General features: G+C 42.1%; 1 protein-coding gene across 3 annotated transcripts; it reads right to left on the bottom strand.

The window, feature by feature from the left end:
• Positions 1-1,425: 1,425 nt before the first annotated feature.
• Positions 1,426-24,498, bottom strand: NUDT4 (nudix hydrolase 4). Of its 3 annotated transcripts, none has more exons than XM_012469337.3 (5): positions 24,352-24,498; positions 8,478-8,588; positions 7,744-7,788; positions 4,487-4,571; positions 1,426-4,222 (listed from the first exon to the last, which is right to left on the bottom strand). In XM_012469337.3, exons 1-5 carry the CDS (start codon positions 24,448-24,450, stop codon positions 4,020-4,022), a joined length of 543 nt encoding a protein of 180 aa, XP_012324760.1. In that variant the 5' UTR covers positions 24,451-24,498; the 3' UTR covers positions 1,426-4,019. The 3 variants fall into 3 exon arrangements, with proteins under 3 accessions (XP_012324760.1, XP_012324759.1, XP_012324761.1); XM_012469336.3 differs by having other exon boundaries at positions 4,487-4,574; XM_012469338.3 differs by lacking the exon at positions 24,352-24,498 and adding an exon at positions 17,898-17,922 and having other exon boundaries at positions 4,487-4,574.
• Between the last annotated feature and the right edge of the window lie 1,498 nt (positions 24,499-25,996).

Raw genomic sequence — 25,996 nt, forward strand, 5'->3', positions numbered from 1 at the left:
ATCCACCCACCTCGGCCTCCCAAAGTGCTGGGATTAGAGGCGTGAGCCACCATGCCCAGCTAGAAAGCTCATGTTTAAATAAAATTGCATTGCTTTTGAGATGGTACAAGCCTATACATAAAAAGCTGTAAAACCTTGAACAATACTGAAGGGTGTAAAAACACCAAGACAGGCCAGGCACAGTGGCTCACGCCTCTAATCCCAGCACTTTGGGAGGCCGAGGTGGGTGGATCACTGGGTCAGGAGTTCGAGACCAGCCTGACCAATATGGTGAAACCCTATCTCCACTAAAAATACAAAAAAATTAGCCAAGCGTGGTGGCAGGCACCTGTAATCCCAGCTACTCAGGAGGCTAAGGCCGGAGAATCACTTGAACCCAGGAGGCGGAGTTTGCACTGAGATTGCACCACTGCACTCCAGCCCGGGTGACAATGTGAGACTCCATCTTAAAAAAAAAAACCACAACAAGATAAATCACTTATCTCTACCCCACTATAATATAAGCTCGTTGAGATTAGAAGCTTGTGCTCTTATCACAAATACTAGGCATAAAGAAGATGCTTGTTATTAAACAGCAAATGCTTAAGAGCTGTAAGCCAGACGAGGTTGCTCATGCCAGCAATTCTAGCACTTTGAGAAGGCTAAGGTTGGAGCATTGCTTAAGCCTGGAAGTTTGACACCAGCCTGGGCAACAGAGCAAGACCCCATCTCTACCCCCCAAAATTAAAGAGTCCTGTAGAGAATTCTTTATACTCCAATGTGAAAACAACATTAGAAAGGGCCAACTTTCTCATTCCCTCCAACTAACAAATGAAATGACACTTGAACAGGGCTTTTACATAAGGAATCTATAGTTGGGTACTGGCTAACAGTATGTTTTAGGAAATGGCAGGATGGGGCAGGGGGTGCCTTAGCCAGTTATGCTTTTAAATGGAACTGCAATAATAAAAACTCATTGAAATAATGACACAACTCCATAGGGGTGTGGAAAACAGCAATAAAGCCACCACATACTATACACCTTTAGACTGGCAACTGTAAGACGGAAAATATCCATCAGGAGAATACTGACATCTTAGTGGTAAGCAGTTCCTTTTAACCCAGTAATTCCACTAGTAAAGCTCATACAAATGTACTGCTAGGAAGAGATAATGTATATGATCATCAATGGGAGAACAGTAAAGGTGTTACTGTGGAATTCCAGACAGGATTTCACTTGGAGGGGGAATATGGTTAGGTTGAGTATTTGAACACAGTTTAAACCACCCATGGTGAGCACGTAATGTACTATGCACTGAAAGGTGTAAGTTTCCCCTGGGTGTTTATATACATTTCAAAGTTAAAAGCATACACCTTACCTAAAGTTTCAGAAAGCTGGTTTGCAAATCTGTTTCAGTTTTTTTTTTTTTTTTAAAAAGCCATGACCATTTTTTCCATTTTTATTTGATGTTTCCAAATATAAAAAAGTCAAGATTCTTACACCAAGTATCTCAAATGAGACCATGCAAAGCAATTCAGTGTATACAACAATCATTTTTCCCCTTCAGTTCTGCTGCATCATATATATAACAGTGTGATTGACAGAAAATTGGATGGCATGTGCCTAGTTGGAAAATGTCATCTGTTTAGAAAATAACACCATGCAGGACAGTTTGTCTGCAAGTCAATTCACGAAAACTACTTTTCTGTTTTTTGTTTGGGAGGCACATGGAACTGAAAAATTGAGCTGCCCAATTGTATTCAACTACCCCACCAAAAAAAAAAAAAAAAAAAAAAATCACAAATGACAGTCCCAACACTGCAAACTTTGGAGGATTGAGATAGTAGACACTATTTGTTACATTCAGTAGAGTTAACTATTTAACAGAAATAAATGTTCCTAGGGCCTTCCCTCTAATTTTGCTAGACTGGGTTCCAGAAGAATCGTGAAGAACCCCTCGTGTAAAATTTAAAGTGAAAATTGTATGGTTACATTATGCAGATTTTTGCTAGTTGCATAGACTAAAGGTGGTTTGCTTAATGGCACTGAAAATCCTGACTGTCACTATTTAGTCCAAATGTTTCTGACCAAAGAAAATTATACAACAATATTTATAGGCTAACTTTAAAGAGATGGCTGACATTAATACTGTACATATTTTACATGTCAAATACATAGTCCAAGAGTTTATAAAATAAGTTCATGCATTATTACCTTATTACCTCTAAGAATATCATGTACAAGATATGCACGCCCCCACCCCTCATTACTGATGACAGCATTTCAGGTGGAAGCAGTCTTATATACAAAAACAATCCAGTTTCTCTGCTATGTTAAGTATATAATTTAAGGAAATTTCAGAGATTACTGACCAAAAAAATCTTAGTCCATTGAAGATAGAAAGTGTCAATTTGTGGGATTTAGAATGTTTCCCTTATAAAAGAACACCCAGAATATGTAACCTCTATACAAAGAAAAAATATAAAAATTCTGGACGATTATGTTTGATCACACTACGTACTTTAGAATGAAATGTCGCTGGTTAAAAGTTTTTCTGCTTTACTCATTCCTTTGACAGCATTAATTTGTGAACATTTATATTTAGTTTAGCTGCATTTATGGCACAAGATCTCATTTTCAGAACGGCACCAATTTTCCTGAAGTGTAACGGTGCTCTAATTTTTAGCAGTAATTATATTTTTAAAGGGTAATTTGTACAACAAATGTTTTAACTATACTTTTTTCTACTCTATATTCAGTTACAATATTTACAAAGGACTGAAGTCTATATAAAAAATGATCTTTTACTTTTCCTCCACCCCTCATCTTAGTCAATCTTCTCCCACCTCATTTCTGCCCTGGTTGGGGAAGTGCAGAGTTTCAGGTAAGTTACCTATGTGTTTTAGATGGGATTCTTGATTTTAAGTGAGTATAAAGTAAAAGAGTTAATTCTTAGTTCAGATATATTCTAGTGCCTCGAGGTTATGTGACAAATAGTACCTGTTGACAACCTAGAAAAGATGAGACATTCTAAGCTGCCCTAACAATCTTCAGTCTCTAACAGCTGAACAGGAAGGCCATTTTACTCAATGGTGATGCAATCATCACTGACTGGCATTTAAAGTTAGATTTCAAGACTCCTCCTCCTATGGAGGGCCACTAGATTAAATAACTGAGAATACATTTTAAGAGCAATTAACATTGAAGGAAATATGGTTCTAAGATACTCTGTGTAAAAAGAGAGTATCAATAATGGGAACTGGCAACTGAGCATGCTAAATCAAATTCCATGAATATAATTTTCATGATGTCTTTACTACATGCATCTTGCTAATATTTCCCTAAAATATTCACCAACTCTACAGAGTTATACTTTGTGTTAAGGTACTATTGAGTTACAAGGGAAATAGCCATATCAGATAGCTAGTGACATAATACCAGTTGTGAAAATTCAGACAAATGAAGTCGACAAATCCCCAAAAATGGCAAATTAACCCCTTTGACAAAATAATTATTGGATCATACAGAAGTAGGCCAAATCTGGAAAATCTGAATTAAAACTGTAATCCTATAAAACAAGTTTTGGGGTGAATGGATTTCTTTAATACCAATAGTATTTTTCATTGCCACGACAGATGGATTTGCTGAATATGCTAATGCTGTGAATGAGAAAACAATTTTGGGGGAAGTATACCCACAAGTAATCTGATGACAAAACAAACCACAGACTGATGTCAAATGGACAAAAACCTGAAAATATGCTGTGAGAAATAGACAACCAAAATAATATAGGGGGTTGTGGGGTGTGGCACAGTTAAGGCATCTAAAAAAAATTCCACATGGCTTTGGCTTATTAAAATATTTTACACTATTTTTTTAAAAAAGATTTGAAAGCATCTGAAAAGCATGCAAATTGTTTGAAAACCTTGCATAGCAAATTCAGACAGTTTGCAAGCGTCATTCAGATGTTTGATAAGGAAAAGAAAGAAGCCTCTCCCTATGAGACTGCACAGGGCGGGAGAGGCTTTCCCAGTTCTCTCTATCTTACACTAGATGGCAACCCAGAGGTCTGTGCCGTGGTTACAAACAAGGCATTATTATCTGGAAGGGAAGGGACCGTGGAATTTCCATTGGCTGGGGAACAACCCAGCTTTAGCTTTTCCAGATACTCTGCATGTACAGGTTTATGACACTGAAGAACTTTGATTGCATCTTCTACTTTGAACCACTCTCTCTTCCTTCCTGGAGAAAAAAATGATACTGGTTACTATACAATAGTCCATTTTAAAAAGTAAGCCATATCCTATAAGTAACGTCCACTTACTCCCTGACAAATGGCTTAGACAACAATATGTTGGGGAAGAATTAAGATGAATATGCATCTCTACATCTGAATTACCTTCCCTGCTCTAAATGAAAAGTGACCAGAAATAATCGAAGATAGAAACTGGACACAGGAATACAGCATCTGACTTAAGAGTATTCAGATAAAAAAATGGAACTTACCTATATTAACAGAATCCTCCCAATCTTCCAATATTTCAGTGACTGTCAGAACATAAACATATGTTCTGTGCTTTCGGTCTTGGTTCTGCTTGAATATAAAAAGAAATGCATTTTAATCTATAGGAACTAGCCCTGGACACATTTTCCAAGGGAAAAAAATTAGTCTGGCATACTGCTGATTAGCGTTAACAATTTCCCAGCATAGACAAGTATATTCAGTTGTATAGTCCAGCACAAAAGTGATTTTATATATAAGACAAAAAATTTAAAAATTAAAAAGATACAAGACCAGAAGTAGAGCTTCATCACTACTGGTGGTGAAACTGGCTTTCAATACTACCTTTTTTTTGTAGAAGTGTAGAGGTGTGGCCCGGACTGGTCTCAAACTCCTGCTTTGGCCTTCCCAAAAACTGAGCTTACAGGCATGAGTACCCAGCCTCCAGTACTAAACTTTTCTGATTTCTGTATATCTGATGTTATTTTCATAAAGAAAATCTTGAGTTGAATAGAATCTTATCAAATAATAGACCTGCATTCCCATAGTTTTTATCCTATCCCCTCTTCCCTGGGGCCAATCCTGACAACCTTTCAATGCCATGGAAAACTGCTTCCTTTAGGACCTGTGTAAGAGCAAAAAAAGAACCAGTTCCTTTAAGCACTCCTCCTGCAGGCTTATCAAGTTGAGCATAAAGAACAGCCCAAGGCCCAGCGTGGCAGCTCCCGCCTATAATCCTAGTCCTATAATCCTAGTGTTTGGGAGGCTAAGGCGGGCAGATCACTTGAGGTCAGGAGTTTGAGCCCAGCCTGGCCAACATGGTGAAACCCTGTCTCTACTAAAAATACAAAAGTATTAGCCAGGCATGGTGGCACATGCCAGCTACTTGGGAGGCTGAAGTGGAAGGATCGCTTGAGCCCAGGAGGCAGATGTGGCAGTGAGTCCAGATCATGCCACTGCACTCCAGCCTGGATGATAGAGCGATACCACATCTCAAAATAATAATAATAACTAAAAAACAGGCCCCTGAGCTTGTATCTAGGTTAAAAATTAAACAAGTTGGCCTTCCTTCGTCCTAATTAAAGTCAGCCTTTTTGCCATAATCTACGTAATTGTCCTGATATCATGGCCACAAGCTAAATAATCCACTCAAAACAGTGGATTTTTATATCTGGGACAGATTATATTTTTCTATCTGAGAAGGAATAAGAACAATAAATTAGAGGCAACTGTCACTTAACACATCTTTCATTATTATTTTTTGAAATGGAGTCCAGGCTGGACTGCAGTGGTGTGCTCTCTGCTCACTGCATCCTCCGTCCCCCCTGGGTTCAAGTGATCCTCCTGCCTCAGCCTCCCAAGTAGCTGGGATTATAGGTGTGCACCATCACACCCAGTTAATTTTTGTATTTTTAATAGAGATGGGGTTTCACCACATTGGCCAGGCTGGTCTTGAACTCCTGACCTCAGGTGATCCACCCACCTTGGCCTCCCAAAGTGCTAGGTTTACAGCCGTGAGCCACCACGCCCAGCCTGGTTGTCTTAGTTCTATGTCTGATAAGTAAATACATTTATTATGCTATATTCACAAATTCATTAAAATCACTAGGATAAATGGGCAGGGCAATCCAATTTTCCCTTATATTTTCTAAGGGGACAGGTATTTTTTGATTGACATTTCCTGTTAAACAGTATTTGTAAAGCACTTAATACTGTTACCTTCCCATATTATTTAAGCTTTAATTTATAATGTGAGATGTTTTCTTCAAAAACCTTGTCAGCACTGCAGGGTGTGGTGGCTCATGCCTGTAATCTCAGCATTTTTGGAGGCCAAGGTGGGCGGATCACCTGAGATCAGGAGTTCAAGACGAGCCTGGCCAACATGGTGAAATCCCATCTCTACTAAAAATATGAAATTAGCTGGGCGTGGTAGTGCATGCCCGTAATCCCAGCTACTTGGGAGGCTGAGGCAGGAGAATCACTTGAACCCGGGAGGCAGAGGTTGCAGTGAGCTGAGATCACACCATTGCACTCCAGCATAGGTAGTAAGAGTGAAACTCCGTAGCAAAAAAAACCAAAAAACAAAAAACCTTGTCAGTGTACTGACAAAGTCTTATTTGTAAAAACCTCAATATGTTTTACAGTTTAACCAGGAGATGGTGCTATTTAATCGACTGAAGCAACTGCTGAATTCTGGAAAATACTTAATTCTACCTGAATGACTGACTTTACTCTTAATAATTACTGTATTCCAGTAAAAGTCATCATCAATTCTACCAAGTGAAATCCCGATTTCAGCAAAATCAGGATTTTTTTCTGAATTCCTAAGGCTTAAAAATAAAATTTATATGGTTCTACTATAAAGACGGAACTAACCTATAAATAGTTCCCTGAAAGAGGGAAAGTGACCATGGTTTCTGGTATACTATGTATCTAGTTCTGAATCTTGGAAGAAAATACATCTGACCCCCTCTCTCCCTGCCTTCTAGAGAGTGCCTATCCCTGAAAATTCTATTCTGCTCCCGTTAATAAGAGAATATGTGAAAGAGAATTCTATTCTTTCAGCATGCTCTATGTACCTGGGATATACATCCTTTAAGTCATTACGTATATCATATAATATTATTTGCTAAGGAGGATGGGGACGTTTCCAGATAAAATACATGAGACCTAAGCACTTAAGTCATACTAAAATTACCATACCTCCTAAAAGATCTTCACCCTAAACAGTCTACAGTGGACAAAGAGAAACATTTCAGTATTGGCTGCACTGTATTATCAAACAGAAGTAATCACTACCATAATAATGCTGTATAAAAGTGATGGCAGCCAGGCGCTTTGGCTCACGCCTGCAATCCCAGCACTTTGGGAGGTGGGTGGATCATGAGGTCAAGAGATTGAGACCATCCTGACCAACATGGTGATACCCCTGTCTACTAATAATACAAAAATCAGCTGGGTATGGTGGTGTGCACCTTAAGTCCCAGCTACTTGGGAGGCTGAGGCAGGAGAACTGCTTGAACCCAGGAGGCAGAGGTTGCAGTGAGCCAAGATCGCGCCACTGCACTCCAGCCTGGGTGATAAAGTGAGACTCTATTTCAAAAAAAAAAATAAATAGATAAAAGTGATGGCATATGAAAAAGTGGCTTTTACTTCCCTCCCTACCTAATCTTGGACTTACTACCTACTGCTAGTCTGATCAGGTTGTTGCCAGATTATTTAGCTGATTAGGAAATCATTAATTCTATTATCAGCAACTCACCTCAAATATGCCCAGAAGTCTGCCTAGTTTTCCTTTGACTCCAGCCTATTAAAAAAAGATGAAATATAAAATATTGAACTTTTTATAACAAAATATATATAATACATACATGTTATACTCTGGCTATTTACTTAAATCTAAATACAATATCCCTCCCCATACCAACTCACTATCTTCCTGCTTCTGTGAAGTTTTTATTGTCATTTATTTCATAAGTAGCAAGAACTGATTAAAAATTAGAATTTCTGGCTGGGTGCTATGGCTCATGCCTGTAATCCCAGCACTTTGGGAGGCCAAAATGGGTGGATCACTTGAGGTCAGGAGTTCGAGACCAGCCTGGCCAACATGATGAAATCCTGTTCCTATTAAAAATGCAAAAATTAAGGCTGGGCGTGGTGGCTTACACCTGTAATCCCAGCACTTTGGGAGGCCCAGGCGGGCGTATCACCTGAGGTCAGGAGTTCAAGACCAGTCTGGCCAACATGGTGAAACCTCGTGTCTGCTAAAAATACAAAAATCAGCCAGATGCGGTGGCATGCCCCTGTAATCCCACTGCACTCCAGCCTGGGTGGCAGAGTGAGACTCCATCTCAAAAAAAAAAAAAAAAGTTACAAATAAAGTTGCATCAGGCAACAAAAAGGACTCCTGGATCTGTCTCCTTGTCTTAATGTTACATAGCAAAGGGCCTTGTTTCTAAAACTCCAAAACAGAATTTGTGTGAAAGAACATCTCACCTCCTCATAAACTTCCCTCACAGCAGCACCGCCAGGTTCCTCCTCAGGCTCCATTCCTCCTCCTGGGACAATCCACTGGTCTGGGTACCGGCTGCTACTCACCAGCAGCACCTGTAAGGTGAACCGTTAACTGTATACTTTCAGCCTGAGAAGCACTCTGTACATGAACAACATTCTCAAACCTTTGCAAGGTTGTAACTCAATTCTAGAATAATCCATTTTAAAATTTCATTATAATTATTAGGGGTATGCATTATTCCACAAAAATGCAACTGACAACCTTTGTTAAACACCATCTTTCTGAAATCAGAATTCAATATTAACATGGTCACGCTGGGCGTGGTGGTGCGTGCCTGTAGTCCCAGCTACTCGGGAGGCTGAGGTGGGAGGATTGCTTGAGCCCAGGAGTTCTGGGCTGTAGTGCACTATGCCGATCGGGTATCTGCACTAAGTTCGGCATCATTATGGTGACCTCCCGGGAGCGGGGACCATCAGGTTGCCTAAGGAGAGGTGAACCGACTCAGGTCGGAAACGGAGCAGGTCAAAACTCCCATGCTGATCAGTAGTGGGATCTCGCCTGTGAACAGTCACTGCAATCCAGCCTGGGCAACATAGTGAGACCCTGTCTCTAAAAAAAAAAATTAAAAAATGGTCACACTACCAAATCACTCTGTATCTAATAAAATCATTTAAACTACCAGATTCAATTGGTAACTCTTGAATTGTTGGATACTAACAAAGGATAAAAACAGAAACTTGGCTTGTTAGCCATAGAGTTGTATGCACTGAGGTCTGTGGTAATAAGTTCCTTTAGTGATGGAATCTTCCAAATTTAAGGACATGACCATAGGTAGGTTACTTTGTTTCCTCACCTAAAAAAAAAAAAAAAAAAAAAAAAAAAACTAAGAAGATAACAGATATGTGAGAAAGAAATAGGGAAATGCACATAAAGCCGAATCTTGATATAGAATGCCTGTTACAGTTTTGATTAGGTGGCAAGAAGCATCCTTCATATTTTAAACCTACATACATGGGCAAAAGTCACTTCATTCTGCTAACAGGCAGCTGTCACTTATGATCTAGAACAGGACTGGCAATCTGCAGCCCACCACCTGTTTTTAGGAAGTCTGTGAGCCAAAAATATTTTCACATTTTAGTTACATGAAATTCAAATTTCAGCATCCACAGATGAAATTATTAGAATCTAGTCACACTTACTCATTTTTACATATTGTCTATGGTTGCTTCAGTGAATCAACAGCAGAGTCAAAGTAGTTGTGACAGAGACTGTGTGGCCCTCAAAACTTAAAATGGTTATCTGGCCCTTAATTTGGAAAAGTCACTATGGACCCCTGACCAAGAACAGTATAAGACTGAAATGTGGCCAGGCGAGGTGGCTCACACCTGTAATTCCAACACTTTGGGAGGCTGAAGTAGGCAGATCACCTGAGGTCAGGAGTTTGAGACCAGCCTGGCCAACATGGTGAAACCCCATCTCTACTAAAAATACAGAAAATTAGCTGGGTATGGTGGCGGGCACCAGTAATCCCAGCTACTCAGGAGGCTGAGACAGGAGAATCACTTGAACCTGGGAGGCAGAGGTTGCAGTGAGCTGAGATTGCACCACTACACTCCAGTCTGGGCAACAAAGCTAGACTCTATCTCAAAAAAAAAAAACAAACCCTGTGGGCTAGCTTAGGCTGAATTTCACTAAGTTAAAATCAGCTTGAGATGGGCGTGGTGGCTCACACCTATAATCTCAGCACTTTGGGAGGATGAAGCAGGCAGATCTAGGGTAGGGGTTCAAGACCAGCCTGGCCAACATGGTGAAACCCCATCTCTACTAAAAATACAACAATCAGCTGGGTATGGTGGCACATTCCTGTAGTCTCAGCTACTCAGGAGGCTGAGGCATGAGAATCACTTGAACTCAGGACGTGAAGATTGCAGTGAGCCAAGATTGTGCTGCCACACTCCAACCTGGGTTACAGAGTGGCTCAAAAATATAAAAAATAAAAATAAACCAATTTGAACAAAAGTGTCCACAAAATTATCTTAGTATACTGCCTTCAAGGAAATTTTTTTTTTTTTTTTTAAGAGATGGGGTTTCTCCACGTTGGCCAGGATGGTCTCGAACTCCTGACCTCAGGTGATCCGTCTGCCTTGGCCTCCCAAAGTGCTGGGATTACGGGCGTGAGCCACCGCGCCCGGCATGCCTTCAAGGAAATTTAAACAGTTCTCCCTGGAAAACACATAGGATTTATCATGAAGTTTAATTCCCAGTGTGGAAAGAGAAGATGATGAAGATGATGATGATGATGATGATGATGATGATTGAGACAGGGTCTCACTTGGACATCCAGGTTGGAGTGCAATGGTACAATCTCTGCTGACTGCAGCTTTCACTTCCCAGGCTCAAGTGATCCTCTCACTCCAGCATCCCAAGCAGCTGGGACTATAGGCACCCACCACCATGCCTGGCTAATTTTTGTACTTTTTGTTGTTGCTGTTTTTTTGAGATGAAGTTTCGCCCTGTCACCCAGGCAAGAGCCATGACCTTTTCTTTTTTTTAACGCACGCCAGCACCCTTATCTGCCCTGCTCCCTCCCTGCTGGCAGGGGCAGCTGGTCTTTAACAGTTCACAGCCAGCACAGGAGTCCTCTCCTATTTGCCATAAGTTGCCAGGAACTCAACTTTTCCTAACTGGAAAGTTTCAAGCTGACAATAGTTTAGCAATTCCCACGTTTCTCTCAAGCCCCCAAAATGCTGAGTTTAAAGAGAATATCTATTTAGGCATAGAACCCCCTCATTAGAAAAGCAGCACTCTAGGCCGGGCATGGTGGCTCACGCCTATAATCCCAGCACTTTGGGAGGCCAAGATGGGCAGATTGCTTGAACTAAGGGGAGTTTGAGGCCATCCAGCCTGGGCAACATGGCAAAACCCCCTCTGCAAAAAATAGAAAAATTAGCCATGCATGGTGACTTGTGCCTGTAATCCTAGCTACTCAGAAGACTGTGGTGGAAAGTATCACCTGAGCCCAGGAGGTCCAGGCTGCAGTCACCTGTGATCACGCCACTGCACTCCAGCCTGGGCAACAGAGTAAGACTGTCTTAAAAAAAAAAAAAAAAAAAAAGTGGGCTAATAGATTATCAAATTACACGCAGATGAGACTATTATAGAAAATTAGAAAAGGAAAATTAAAAATGCAAAAGAGCATGCAAGGATCTCTAAGTTCAAAGTCTACTTTAAACAGAGAAACTACAAATCAGATTCTAAAACCTTTGTATTTTATTCAAAATTGGAGGCATACTGAGGATCTATGGCAATCAAAGGCATTGACCCTCTATCAAGACTGGCAAGTGTATGGAAGTTTTTAAGTTCAATAAAAATGTTAACGGTTTGTCTTGCATCACTGGAAAAGTAAACAGCAACTACTGGTCTGGACTGGAGAGTTAGAGGCCTCTTTTACTGGTCACTAGGTATGGGTTAGGGATAAACTGGTTTTATTGCTTAGATGAAATTCTTGTTACACAATTCTATGCTCTCTAAGCAACTTCCTGGATTACCTTAATAATGGGACATAATGCAGGTGGCTAGCCACCTGAAAAGTACATCATCACTTAGTAAATAGGGAGTTTCAAAATCATCCATATTCAAAATGTTACAGTCCCGAATAAATAAAATGCAAAGTCTCGTGTATCTAGGTCAATGACTATGATGTTTCCAGTTCTCCAAGACAGAGCTAAATCATAGGAGATTAAGAATGTTGAAAACCCATTAGTACTAGTAAGCTGTGTCTGCTTTTCTGAACAAATATTTTATGCTTCAGATTTTTTTTTTTTGAGACAGAGTTTCGCTGTCGCCCAGGCTGGAGTGCAGTGGCGCAATCTCTGCTCACTGCAACCTCCACCTCCCGAGTTCAAGCAATTCTCTGCCTCAGCCTCCCGAGTAGCTGGGATTACAGGCGCCCACCACCACCCCTGGCTAATTTTTGTACTTTTAGTAGAGATGGGGTTTCACCATCTTTACCAGGCTGGTCTTGAACTCCTGACATCTACCCGCCTCAGCCTCCCAAAGTGTTGGGATTACAGATGTGAGCCACCATGCTCGGCCTATGCTTCAGATTTAAAAGCAAACCTGCATCTACAAGACATCAGCATGACTAAACTTTTCTTCCAAAAGTCAGTAACATGGAACCCTTGTGTCTCAACATCTCTTATAAATTACTTTTTAGAAAGCCTCATGAAAACAGTATATAAATTTGACAAGTGATTTAGCATAATCCAAGAATTTATGGTGCAAGAATCCCTTGATAATCCAACAAGAAAATATTTGATCAAACCATTAACTTCAAATGTATTTTTCATTTTTTTTTTTCCAGGCTGGAGTGCAATGGCACAATCTTGGCTCACAGCAACCTCCACTTCCCAGGTTCAAGCGATCCACCTGCTTCAGCCTCCTAAATAACTGGGATTACAGGTGTACACCACTATGCCTGGATAATTTTTGTATTTTTAGTAGAAAAAAGGTTTCTCCATGTTGGTCATTCTGGTCTCGAACTCTTGACCTCAGGTGATCCAACCACCTTGGCCTCCCAAAGTGCTGGGATTCTAGGCATGAGCCACCAAGCCCAACCAAATAGATCTTTCTAAAGAACAAAAAAACCAAACCAAACCAAACGGTCAGTTTAAATAAGTAATTATCTATGGTCCAGAAATGATTCACATCTAAACTACTAGCTTAAGGCAGATTTGCTAATATCCAACTTTTGGTGATGGTAGTTTTGAAATCTAGTATGTTTCATTAAGCACTTGTCTTCTCAACTAAATTGACAAACCTGCAGATATAACTGTCCTTGATCTGCCAATTAATTCCAGTCTATCCTAAACTCTGCTACTTTTGAACTTTTCATGCTTTTGAAGCTCTAAAGCTGCATTATCTAACACAGTCACCACTAGCATCATATGGCTTTTTAAGATTAAATAAAATGTAAAATTCAATTCCTTAGTCCAGTCATATTTCAAGTACTCATCTCAAGGGCCACGTATTAGACATCTACAGCCAATTAATGGTATATCTTTTCAGACCAGGTAAAATATGTAACTCTTAGTTATTTATCCACTTTTAATTTTCATGCCAAACCTTACCACTTTAAAACGCTTTTCAAAAGAAAATCCGAATCATGAAAATGGGCTAGCAGGAAAGAAGCATCATGTACATGGTATCCAGACTAAATCCATTCACTTTTGTCTTTACCATCTTCAATCTCTAGGAGACAGAACAGACTGACTCCTGTCAAAAGGTAACAATTCAGCACAAGCTCTCCACCTTAAGGAGAAGCACTGTGGAGAAAGAAGTTGCTGATTTTGTTCCTTATCTACTAATTGTGTGATACTGAACAGGAATTATAAGCGTTGAAAAGATAATGAGGCTGGGAATGGTGGCTCACGCCTGTAATCCAAGCACTTTGGAGGCCAAGGCAGGCGGATCACCTGAGGTCAGGAGTTAAAGACCAGCCTGACCAACATGGTGTGAAACCCCGTCTTTAATAAAAAAAAAAAAAAAAAGAAAGAAAGAAAAGATACTGAATATACATCTTTCTCTCAAAGAGCTTATATTCTTGGCGGTAGGGTTGAAGTCAAGTCACATAGCATGCTCAATATTTTGTGGCTAAAAACTGCAAGAACACATACATCTATATAAATCTATATCAATACAAATTTTGGACAAACTATTTAGCCTAATCCAACAATTTATCATCCAAGAGTCCCTTGACATCCCAGAAAGACTAAATTCAGTCAAACCATTAACTTCAAATATCTTTTCATAAAATGATCACTTTAAATGAGTACTTAATATCTGTGGCACAGAAATGACTGGCCATCTATACAACTAGTTTATGAAAAGAGGTCTCATACAGATGTGATGGTGATAGACTTGAAAGTCTGTATGTTTCATTAAGTACCTGCCTACTCATCTTGAATAGTTCATTTGGGAGTTCAAATGAGGGCAAGACCACATTTGGGGGATGACGGTGGGGAGAAGGCAGTGACTAAGAGTGAGCAAGAACTGAGCGATACACTCCAGACAAGAGAACAGACTGGATGATGGCATATGTTTGCCAGGGTGGAAAAATATGAACAGCATTAGTAGAGAGAAGGACAGTTAAAACAGTCCCCTTCCTGCCACCCACCCCAATAATAGTGACTGAACAGGTTTTTAACTTAAGGCCAACTTAAGCAAGGCCATCCTGTGATTACCTGGGGTCTGTCATGCACTTGGAAGCAGTTCCTAGCACTAGATCTAGACCACTATAGATGAAAAAATGTTGGTATCACACTGGAGCATGTTTATATTTTAATTAGGCCAACAACAGAGGACACTAACAACTGTTTTTAGGCAGGGGGTTGAGATTAAGATGAAAACCCAGTGTTTCCTAAGATCCACCACACCTGCTCTATTGTTCAGTGCTTTATGACCATTTCTGTTTCCAGAACATTTCAACAAGGTAAAAAGCCTGGGATTGTAAAAGAAAAATTGGGGGTGGTGGTGGGGAGTTGCATCGTAGTGGCACGTTGTCACTCCAGAACTTTCAAGAACTCAAGAATTACAGCTTTTCTCCTGAAGTCACTTGGAATCGGCTGAAGATGAAAATCATCAATGTAGATTTTTCTGGACTACGTTTTTATAGAAAGACTAAAGTAATTCAGCTTGAAAAAACAGTTGTATAAAGAGCATGCAAATGAAACAATCAAGAGTCCAGCTGGGTGCAGTGGCTCACACTTGTATTCCCAGCATTTTGGGAGGCCAAGGTGGGAGATCACTTGAGGTCAGGAGTTCGAGACTAGCCTGGCCAACATGGTAAAACCCCGTTCTCTACTAAAAATACAAAAATTAGCTAGGAAAGGTGGTGCATGCCTGTAATCCCAGCTACTCAGAAGGCTGAGGCAGAACTGCTTGAATCCAGGAGGTGAAGGTTGCAGTGAGCTGAGATTGCACCACTGCACTCCAGCCTGGGTAACACAGTGAGACTCTGTCTCAAAATAATAATAAAAAACAATCAGAGTCCATTCAGTATTATTTTCAGAGGCCAAAATTAATAAGAAGGCATACTTTTTTCTTTTTTTTTTTTTTTGGAGACAGAGTTTCGCTCTTGTTGTCCAGACTGGAGTGCAGTGGTGCAATCTTGGCTCATTGCAACCTCTGCCTCCCGGGTTCAAGCGATTCTCCTGCCTCAGTCTCCCTAGTACCTGGGCTTACAGGGATGACAGGCATGCACCACCACACCTGGCTAATTTTTAGTATTTTTAGTATTTTTAGTAGAGATGGGGTTTTGCCATGTTGGTCAGGCTGGTTTCCAACTCCTGCCCTCTGGTGATCTGCCAGCCTTGGCCTCCAAAAGTCCTGGGATTACAGGCATGAGCCACCGCACCCACCTAAGAAGGCATACTTTCATTATCCAAGAAGAGTTTTCTAACCTAGAGAAAAGATTTGACGAATCTGTTAATACAAATTTTAAGTGTTCCACAAAAATTTTTTTGAGACTGATGAAAGTATCTAGTATAGCTAATATTGGAAATTTTGTTTCTTACATAAATTTGAAATACTAGTTCTCAGCAGTCAGAGTTTTTACTAGTTATATACTCACATTTTTCAGCTTCATTATGTCTTTTCTACTAAAACTGTGAGAAAATTGAACTATTAATAGCTTCTTTTTTTTTCCCCCCAAGACAGGGTCTCCCTCTGTCACCCGGGTTGGAATGCAATGGGTGTGATCTCGACTCACTGCAATCTTTGCAGCCTGGGTTAAAGCGATTCTCCTGCCTCAGCCTCCTGAGTAGCTGGGATTACAGGTGCACGCCACCATGTTCAACTCATCTTTTTGTATTTTTAGTAGAAATGGGGTTTCACCATGTTGGCCAGGCTGGTTTTGAACTCCTGACCTCAAATGATCCACCCACCTCAGCCTCCCAAAGTGCTGAGATTACAGATGTGAGCCACTGCACCAAGCCTGAACTATTAATATCTTCTATAGGCCAGGCACAATGGCTGACACCTGTAATCCCAGTGCTTGGGGAAGCCAAGGCAGACAGATTGAGTCCAGGAGTTCAAGACCAGCCTAGACAACACAGGGCGACCCTGTCTCTACAAAAAAAATAAAAATAAATAATAAAAAAATAATAATAAATTAGCTAGCTAGGCATGGTGGCATGTGCCTGTAGTCCAAAATACTTGGGAGGCTGAGGTGGGAGAACCACCTGAACCTGGGAAGTTGAGGCTGCAGTGAGCCATGATTTTGCCACTGCACTCTATATTGAGTGAGATTCTATCTCAAAAAGAAAAAAAAAAAAGGCTGAGCAAGGTGGCTCACGCCTGTAATCCCAACACTTTGGGAAGCCAAGGTGGGTGGATCACCTGAGGTCAGGAGTTTGAGACCAGCCTGACCAACACGGAGAACTCCATCTCTACTAAAAATATAAAATTAGCTGAGTGTAGTGGTGTGCACCTGTAATCCCAGCTACTTGGGAGGCTGAGACAGGAGAATCACTTGAACCCAGGAGGCAGAGGTTGCCGTAAGTCAAAATCGTGCCATCGCACTCCAGCCTGGGCAACAAGAGTGAAATTCCATCTCAAAAAAATATATATATATATATATATATGTATGTATGTATACACATAAAATCTTCTATACATGCAGAAATCTAAAATTAAATTTCAGCACAATTTATCGTAAAGGTTTTTTTTGGTTTGTTTTGGGGAAGTCATTTACAGAGTCACAGCAACATAAACATAATGGTTGCTTTTCTTGCAATAGCATTGATTTCAAATAATGGGCAGCTGCTCCTAAGCCCCTTCTACAAACAGTGAAAGAATCTAAATCTCTAGAACCCTATCACAATGCATTACTATTCAATACTCCCTCTAAAAGCACACAACAGCCATCTATACATTTTGATAACACCCCCAAATCTACTAGTATAGTTAGCATGCTAACTAATGCTCTAAAGATGGGTTATAAAAGTTCATTCCACAAAGACACACCAACAACTGATAGCCATACATGGTCATTCACAGGTTTAAGATTCCTTTCTCTGAGTATATTAGATTTTCTGTATCTATCAATATGCCAGTCTGTTACATTAGTGATGACAGAAATGGAAGAATTCCAGCCTTCCAGAAAAATCAGAGACCATAGGAAAGATTTATGAAAAGGAGGCTACTCATTCCACCAGGTCGCAGAGCCAGACTTGGAGCACACTCAGACCCCAAAGCCAACACTATTAGTGTGGTGAAAAGTGAAGACATCTCTTCCTACTCTATTCAACCTATCTTCACCTAAGCATTCTTCGTACTACACTACTGAGTCTTACTCCCTCTTTCCATGTATTAGACAATTACTAGAATAAAACACCACTCACCTGGCACTGTTGAAGAGTTATTTTCTCTTTTTCTAGATACCTAAGGTTTTAAGCATTTGGAGAGAAGCATTCATCACTTTAAAAACAGTGTATTGTTTGGTTCAATTCATTCACTTCAGAGGGCAAAAGAAAAAAGAAAAATAAGAAAAACAAAAGAAAATTAAAAGTAAAAAATATTAAAAAAAAAAAGTGAAAATAGTGTATTGGCCAGGTGCAGTGGCTGACACCTGTAATGCCAGCACTTTGGTAGGCTGAGATGGATGGATCACCTGAGGTCAGGAGTTCGAGGCCAGCTTGGCCAACATGGTGAGACCACCATCTCTACTAAAAATACAAAAATTAGCCGGATGTGGTGGTGTGTACCTGTAATCCCAGGTACCTGGAAGGCTGAGGCAGGAGAATCGCTAGAACCTGGGAGGCGGAGGTTGCAGTTAACCGAGGTCATGCCACTGCACTCCAGCCTGGGGGACAGAGTGAGACTCTTAAAAAAAAAAACATATTGACAGGAGTCAACATGGAACCAGCCCTAACTCTTACTGGACAAGTTTGTCTGTGAATTAGAATGACCTATCACAAGCTTGCCCAATCTGTGGCCTGTGGACTGCATGCAGCCCAGGATGGCTCGGAATGTAGCCAAACACAAATTTGTAAACTTCCTTAAAACATTATGTAATACTTTTGCAATTATTACTTTTTTAGCTCATCAGCTATCATTAATGTTAGTGTATTTTATGTATGACGCAAGACAATTTTTCCAATGAGGCCCAGCTAGAAGATTGGGCACCCCTGGTCTATTGTATAGAAGCTATTCCCTTTATCACCCAAAGGGCCCTCTTCACTGGGTATGTATAAGAGGGTGATAACTAAAAAATGCTGTTCAAGGGTTATGTGATGCAGTTATGCCTTCAGAGGCTGTAGGTCCCTGGGCCCTGAATTCCCATTTGCATTTCAGCTTTTACCCTTAAAGCTGCTATTGTCATGGCTTGGCCCTAGGAACTCCGACCACTACAGACACCACTTCTGTTCTACGGTAGAGGAGGAAAGGAGCCATCCAGAGAACTTCAAGTGATCCCTAAGACTGAAGAGTTTTATTTTGAAAATTGTAGCTATTTAGCAACTGTTTGTAGTTTCTGAGACGGAGTCTTGCTCTGTCGCCCAAGCTGGAGTGCAGTGGCATAATCTCAGCTCACTGAACCTCCACCTCCTGGGTTCAAACAATTCTCCTGCCTCACCCTCCAGAGTAGCTGGGACTACAGGCATGCACCACCACACCTGGCTAGTTTTTGTATTTTTAGTAGAGAAGGGGTTTTGCCATGTTGCCCAGGCTGGTCTTGAACCCCTGACTTCAGGTGATCCACCCACCTTGGCCTCCCAAAGTGCTGGGATTATAGGCGTGAGCCACTGCACCTGGCCTATTTAGAAACTGTTTTGAGGATGCTGTTCCTTCTTCCCAAATTATCATGAATCAGGACATCATGAATGATTAAAACTACATATTAACCTACTTCTACTATGCTTAACTGTTTCATAGAAATTTAGCCAGAATTAGGCCAGCAGCGTTATTAGGAACACCCACAATGCACAAACATAGACATTTTAAAAGAACATAGGTTATGAAAATGTTTTGATACATGCGAAACAGCTACCTACTATTATTAAGCAAATTAGTACTACTTTTTGGACTACAGAGGCACAGCAGACCAGAAATAACACTTCCTTTTGCTAAACTATGTTTAGCTCTAACTTATATGGGATTGGCAGATAAGTATTATCAATAATGTCAGGTTGACCATGACATTTTTAGCAAGCAGGTCAGTGTTTTAAAGTGAGGGGAATAAGCCTTTTTTCAATTAAAGAAATGCTTGAGTTCTACCAAGACCCTAAGAAAAAAAAAAAACAATCCAATGCAAATTCTACATTAGTGCCTGGTTTAATGACTGAGGAAGCCCTTCTTTAGGTCTGGGAGAGCTGGAGGCACAGATGAACAGGTTGGTGACACTTTCCTATGTTCAAAAAAGGCTACCTTTGGTAATACATAACTTTGATGAAAGTGGTCTCCATTTCAAACAAATACCTTCAAGGACTTAACGCTGAAGAACTATGAGCCCCAGAGTACATGTATGAAAAGGGTGGACTGACTGTTGAGAAATGCTAGTGGAGATTTTTTTTTTTTGGGAAACGGGGTCTTGCCCTGCTGGCCAGGCTGGAGTACAATGGCATGATCTCACCTCACTGCAACCTCTGTCTCCCAGGTTCAAGCAGTTATCATCCCTCAGCCTTCTGAGTAGCTGGGATTATAGGCACACACCACCACGCCTGGTTAGTTTTTCTATTTTGTATTTTTTTTTTTTTTTTTTTTTTTTTTTTTTTTTTTTTTTTTTGAGACGGAGTCTCGCTCTTGTTACCCAGGCTGGAGTGCAATGGCGCCATCTCGGCTCACCGCAACCTCCGCCTCCTGGGTTCAGGCAATTCTCCTGCCTCAGCCTCCTGAGTAGCTGGGATTATAGGCACGCGCCACCGTGCCCAGCTAATTTTTTTTTTGTATTAGTAGAGACGGGGTTTCACAATGTTGACCAGGATGGTCTCGATCTCTCGACCTCGTGATCCACCCACCTCGGCCTCCCAAAGTGCTGGGATTACAGGCTTGAGCCACCGCGCCCGGCCTCTATTTTGTATTTTTAATAGAGACGGGGTTTTGCCAGGTTGGCCAGGCTGGTCTCAAACACTTGACCTTAGGTGATTCACCCGCCTTGACCTCCCAAAGTGCTGGGATTACAGGCGTGAGCCACTGTGCCCGGCCTGTAGTGGTTAGTTCTTAAGACTAATCCGTGAATGCCCCTCTTGCATCTACGTCTGGATTCCACCCAGGATAGAGTCATTCTACTTCTCCCCTTAGCAGTCTATCCCATTTTGCTGCCAGATCACTCTCAAGCTTGAATACATCTAAAATCTAAATGTTCTTTGTTCAAAACTAAGAGTTTCTTTCTTGCGTTGCAACTTCTTTACCTTGCATTTGAAGTGTTGCATATTTTTCTATTACCATTACTTATTCTATGCTATCCCTAAGCTGCAGCCAAATCTATCACAGGCCCAAGTCTTGCTCTATTTGGGATGCCTGGTCCCTCCTTTCCCAGTCATCCAAATCCAACTCCAAATGACTCACAGATCTTAATCCCAGAACACCTAACCACACTTTTCACTTACTTTATTTCCCTCTCCATCAATCACTTGTCCAATCTTCCCCTACAGAATGTTTCTTAGGAGCTGAGACTGCATCTCTTCATTCCCTGTTCAAACTATCATATATGCAAATACACTCAAAAGAATCCATTCTGATTACCTATTTGTAAAAACACTGTCATCTTTCACTGCATAATCACAGTAACCAGCTACTCTACAGGGGAATTAGTTGTGGGCCTGTCTAGAAGCCCAGCTGCTGAAACTGAGAGTGCTTCCCCACAGGAATAACTAACTGGGGAGGTAGGTCAAATAAACAAAACATTTAGAAACAAAGGATCTGAGCTTGAAAGGATCTGCCAGCTTCTGTGACCTTGGAATAGGTTACTTCTGCTACCTAATTTCTTCCTATACAAATGCTAATACTTATTTACCCTACAGAGCAGAAAAAGATAAAATGGGAAATATTTACTTTATAAAGCCACCTTAAAAGAATAACTCTGCTCTCTCTGCTCTTAGAACAACCTTCTTTCCTAGAACAATCTGTTCTAAAGTAGGGACTTACTGAGAACTTCAGTACAAGAACAGCCAGATGGGAGCGCCACATAGCTTTTTTGGGGTCGAACTGCAGTTACTCTTCTACTTCCATTTGTACTCTATATAAACATTTCATCCTCAAACAAAACATATATTTAAATCTCCTAACCAGGATGTAGGTGTTCTTCATCCAGTAGAGGGAAACAATTCTCACCTATTAACTAAGAGGTGGGTTCAAGCTGGTTTTCTAGCCTGTCCTTGGAAGTCCGGCAATGCAATTTCAACACAGTGAAGACAAATTCATAGAGAAGCAGTAGGATGTCCAGGAAAGCTAATAAGAGTTTATTCCATAGTCATCATGTAATAGAAAGAACCACACAACCACAGAAATGAAGATTCTGAAGAGCTAAACCAGATGTTAAAGTTGGCTGTGCATTTCACTTAAGAGAATTCTAGAGCCTTCCCTCAGATCATATCCTCTAATAAGATAACTCACTTCGATTCTCAACCTACAGGTTATCAGATTTACAAAGTTTTTCACAATGGATTTCTCTAATACATTCTCTGAAACTTGCTCCCTACTTCACCTTACGTAACGACACTGTCTCTTGACTCAACCAGAGGCTGTGAATTCAGCATTTATTACAGTAGAAACAATATCCAAGCATAAAAATCATTTATGGTTATTGCTCAAGTAATTCCTAAAGCTTCTATCAGACTTTGCTTTACCATAAGCACAATACAGATCATCATTTCAAATTCCTTTTTTTTTTTAAATTATTATTATTTTTTTAGAGACAGGGTTTCACCATATTGGTCAGGCTGGTCTCGAACTCTGAACCTCAGGTGATCCGCCCACCTCGGCCTCCCAAAGTGCTGGGATTACAGGTGTGAGCCACCGTGCCCGGCCTAGATCATCATTTCAATTTCCTTCTATCACTCACATTTTCCCCTACAGTCTAGTATTTTTACAAAGCCTGAATTCCAAGTTTACATTATGGCAATACTTCAGTCGCCACTTTCAGAAAAGCTTCCAAACTTAGCCTCACAAAAATCTCATTCAACAAGACCCTGAATCCTGACTCTCCCACTTCTTAATTGTGTCATTTGGGCAAGTACTTACACGCTGCAACTAACTCCTCACCTATAAAATGGGAATAACCTCGTTACCTCGCAGTGTTAAAAGAAGTAAAAGTATAAAATTTTCTCCTGGCAGTGCCTGGCACATTGTAAGCACTCAATTAAGAATATCATTATACAATACTGAGGGCGCCAGACAAGACCCTTGACCTATCTTGATTCCTTCTGGCTATCATTTCTTTTATATTTCAAGTTTACTACTTTGCCTCAACATGGCCTTTCGGCTAAGGCCTTATCTTTTTTTTTTTTTTTTTACAGAACACACTTAATGCTTGTTGTCTTGTTCATTTTGTAAAAGTTAATAACCTTTCCCTTTGCAGTTTCTAGCTCTCCTAAGCAGACCCATCTCAAAGGCTGGGACCATGTTTCTCTGGGCACTCCTTTGGGATTCAGGTCTAACACATAAAGGCTATGAGTGAGCACAGAGCAAACCATCTAAAGGGCTTGGTTTCTTTTTAAAAAAAATAAAGGCAAAACAAGGGTTTAAAGAGCAAATTTCGAGCACTTTCTGTTAACATTTTTCAAGAACTAAGCCACTGAGTGTATATTATACTCATCACAACTACACGGACTAGCAGTAAGGAAGCCATTAAACTCCCATCTCCAGCTTTAGCCTAGTATTTTATACACGGTTGGTTATGGAAACAGAACTCAGAATGTTAATTTTTTCCCTGTGTAATTATCTCAAGAATGGCAATACTAAAAGGCTACTATTGCCCTAAGCGAACTTAAACAGTGAGCCATTTTAAATAAATATGACTTAAATAAGTAAAAATCGCTCTCCAGGGAAAGGGTCTCATTCTCAGCCCAATGCAGATGGGTAAATTACACGAGGAGGACTGCTCTCACAACGAGAAAGGCTGCTCCTTTCCAGATGTCAAGCCAAAGAGCCAAGTAAAGGAGCCTTTACATACAAGCTGAGAGCTGGAGATTACTGTCTGAAAATGGCAGCTTTACCCATCTCTAGTCCATCGTCTCCCGTCTGGCATTCCATATTTTTCACTAACCATCTTTCTGCGGTCCGAAAACTTTAAGAAGGGGAGGGCGTTTTCAAAATGAAGCATAATTATGCCAACAGCTGGCGGGTTCATGGACCCCCAAGAATTGCCAAGACTACACTGAGGGGTCATTTCGAAGCACGAGGACTGTCTGCTACTCCACAAACATGCTCCGATCGAATTCGAGACCGCAAACGGCTGTAACATGGAAGGAAAATATGTAAAAGAGGCACGAGGGCTCTGCTGCAACACTCACGCCATTTCCACCCTCCTCTCGCTGAGCACTCGAGGTTTATCCGGCTTTCAACTCAATTCGCAGGTTAAGATGGTGACTCCCGCTAGGCGAGACTTACACGGCCCGGGACCTTCCCGGGGACCAGGCGCCTTCTCGAGTGCCCAGATGGAGAACATGGGGCTGGGCGAGCCCCTTTGTCTCCTCTATCAGCCCCGAGAAAGGAAAGAAGGAGCGAGGGAGGGAGGGCGGAAGGGGGCTAATCCCTCCCAGCCCCGTAGCCCGCGCCCGGGCGGGGACCCCGGGAGGGGAAGGACCCGGGCCCCAGACCCGGCGCCCCGGAGGGCAGCGTGCGCGCCGGGCGCCCTACCTCGTCCTCCTGCTCGCTCCGGAAGCACAGGCACGCCGCCCGCTTCTTGAAGCCCTCGCGGTCGTAGGTCCGCGTCTGGTTGGGCTTGAACTTCATCATAGAGGCGGGCTCCTGCTGCCGCTGCTGCTCCGGCCGCCGCCGCGAGGACCCGGGCGCCGCCACCCCGCCGGGAAGTGGGGGCGAGGGTGAGTCGGGCGCAGGGGAGCCGGGCGCGCTGGTCGGTGCAGGAGGCGCGGCGAGGCCGGTTAGTCCCGGGGCGGGCGGCCGCACTGACGCGGGCGGGACGGGGCGCGAGCCCGGGTCACTGGAGCCGAGCTGCCGAGATGAAGGCGCCGCCTCTGCAGGGGCGTCCGCCGCTCTCCATGGAGCTCGCCTCCCGCTCGCCTCCGCTCCCTCCGGCCGCAGCCGCCAGGCGAAGGGCGGCTCGAGGATGGCGCCACGCGGAGACAAGAAGACCCACTCTTACTGAGTAGCAGCGCCGCGGCGGCCGCGCGCCGCCCCCTCCGCTCGTATTTAAGTGGAACCCGCACGCGCCCCGCCCCCGCCCCCCCACGCGCGCCACCGCGCCTGCGTGCCGAGACCGTTGCGACGGGGCTGGCGGGGAAAGTAGGGGCGGGGCCGCGCGCTCTCCAGGGCTCGAGTTCCGCGAGGCCTCGGGTCTGGCGCTCGAGCCAGTGTGGGATGACTGTGCCCCGGAAACATGCCCGTGAATGGAAAGAAGCCAAGGTCTCCTCCCTCCCTCCCTGCATATACCCTCGACTTTGCCAATAAGGACCCTAAATACCAGCTCCACTACAGGGGATGTAACTACATACATCCTCACCAAAGTTGCTCCCTGCTCAGGAAAAGCCAGGGGACGTTGTGGCAATTGCAGAGACTCCGCGGTGACTGTGTAGATACGTCCAAAATTCGCCCGTGTAGCGCGGGGAATGGGGAGAGTGAAGGCCTAGAAAGGTTAAGACGTTATATGTGTGTGTTTTTTCTTTGTTTTCACAAATGAGGAGTAGGCAAATTTCCTTTTTTTTTTTTTTTTTGTATTTGGATTTTTAATCTTTGGTTGGGGATGGCTTGTATTTTTCAGAGTCAACTCAAGTTTAAACATTTCTTTGAAGCTGTCTATAACATCTCCACTTTGTCCCACCTTCCGGAAAGTATTTATTAATACTGGCAATGGCTAATACTTGCAAAGTGGTTTTCATGTGGATCTCATGCTAACTAACAGCACAGCTGGATGCTCTGCTATCTGAAGCTTACAGTCCCTTCGGGACTTGGAACAAACAACCTCTATACTTCAGAGTGTTAGAAGGGCTAAGATATGAGCCAGGAGGCTTGGTCTTAAGGTACCTCCAGAGAAACCCAAACCCAGGCCATCCGCGCCTTCCACAGAGGCCCAGGTTGCTTGGGTCCTGACTTGGTTGGTTGGTTTTTCACCCCTGGAGGGTCTGTTGTATACCAGGCGCTGGCATCTAACAAAACCAGCATCCCCTGTCTCTCCAGGAGCGTAGGCACCTGAGAACAAACCTTCAAATATTAAATGATCACACGTGTACATGTAAATCTACCAATGTAATGGTGTCTAAGGTAGTAGAGGGTTTCAGACAGAGATTTGACCAGATCTGCAGTCAGAAAAAGGTTCTTGGGGCAG

Source organism: Aotus nancymaae, unplaced genomic scaffold (assembly GCF_030222135.1).
Source record: "Aotus nancymaae isolate 86718 unplaced genomic scaffold, 86718_ANA_hifiasm-v0.15.2.pri h1tg000016l, whole genome shotgun sequence".
In the NCBI taxonomy this organism is placed as follows: domain Eukaryota; kingdom Metazoa; phylum Chordata; class Mammalia; order Primates; family Aotidae; genus Aotus; species Aotus nancymaae.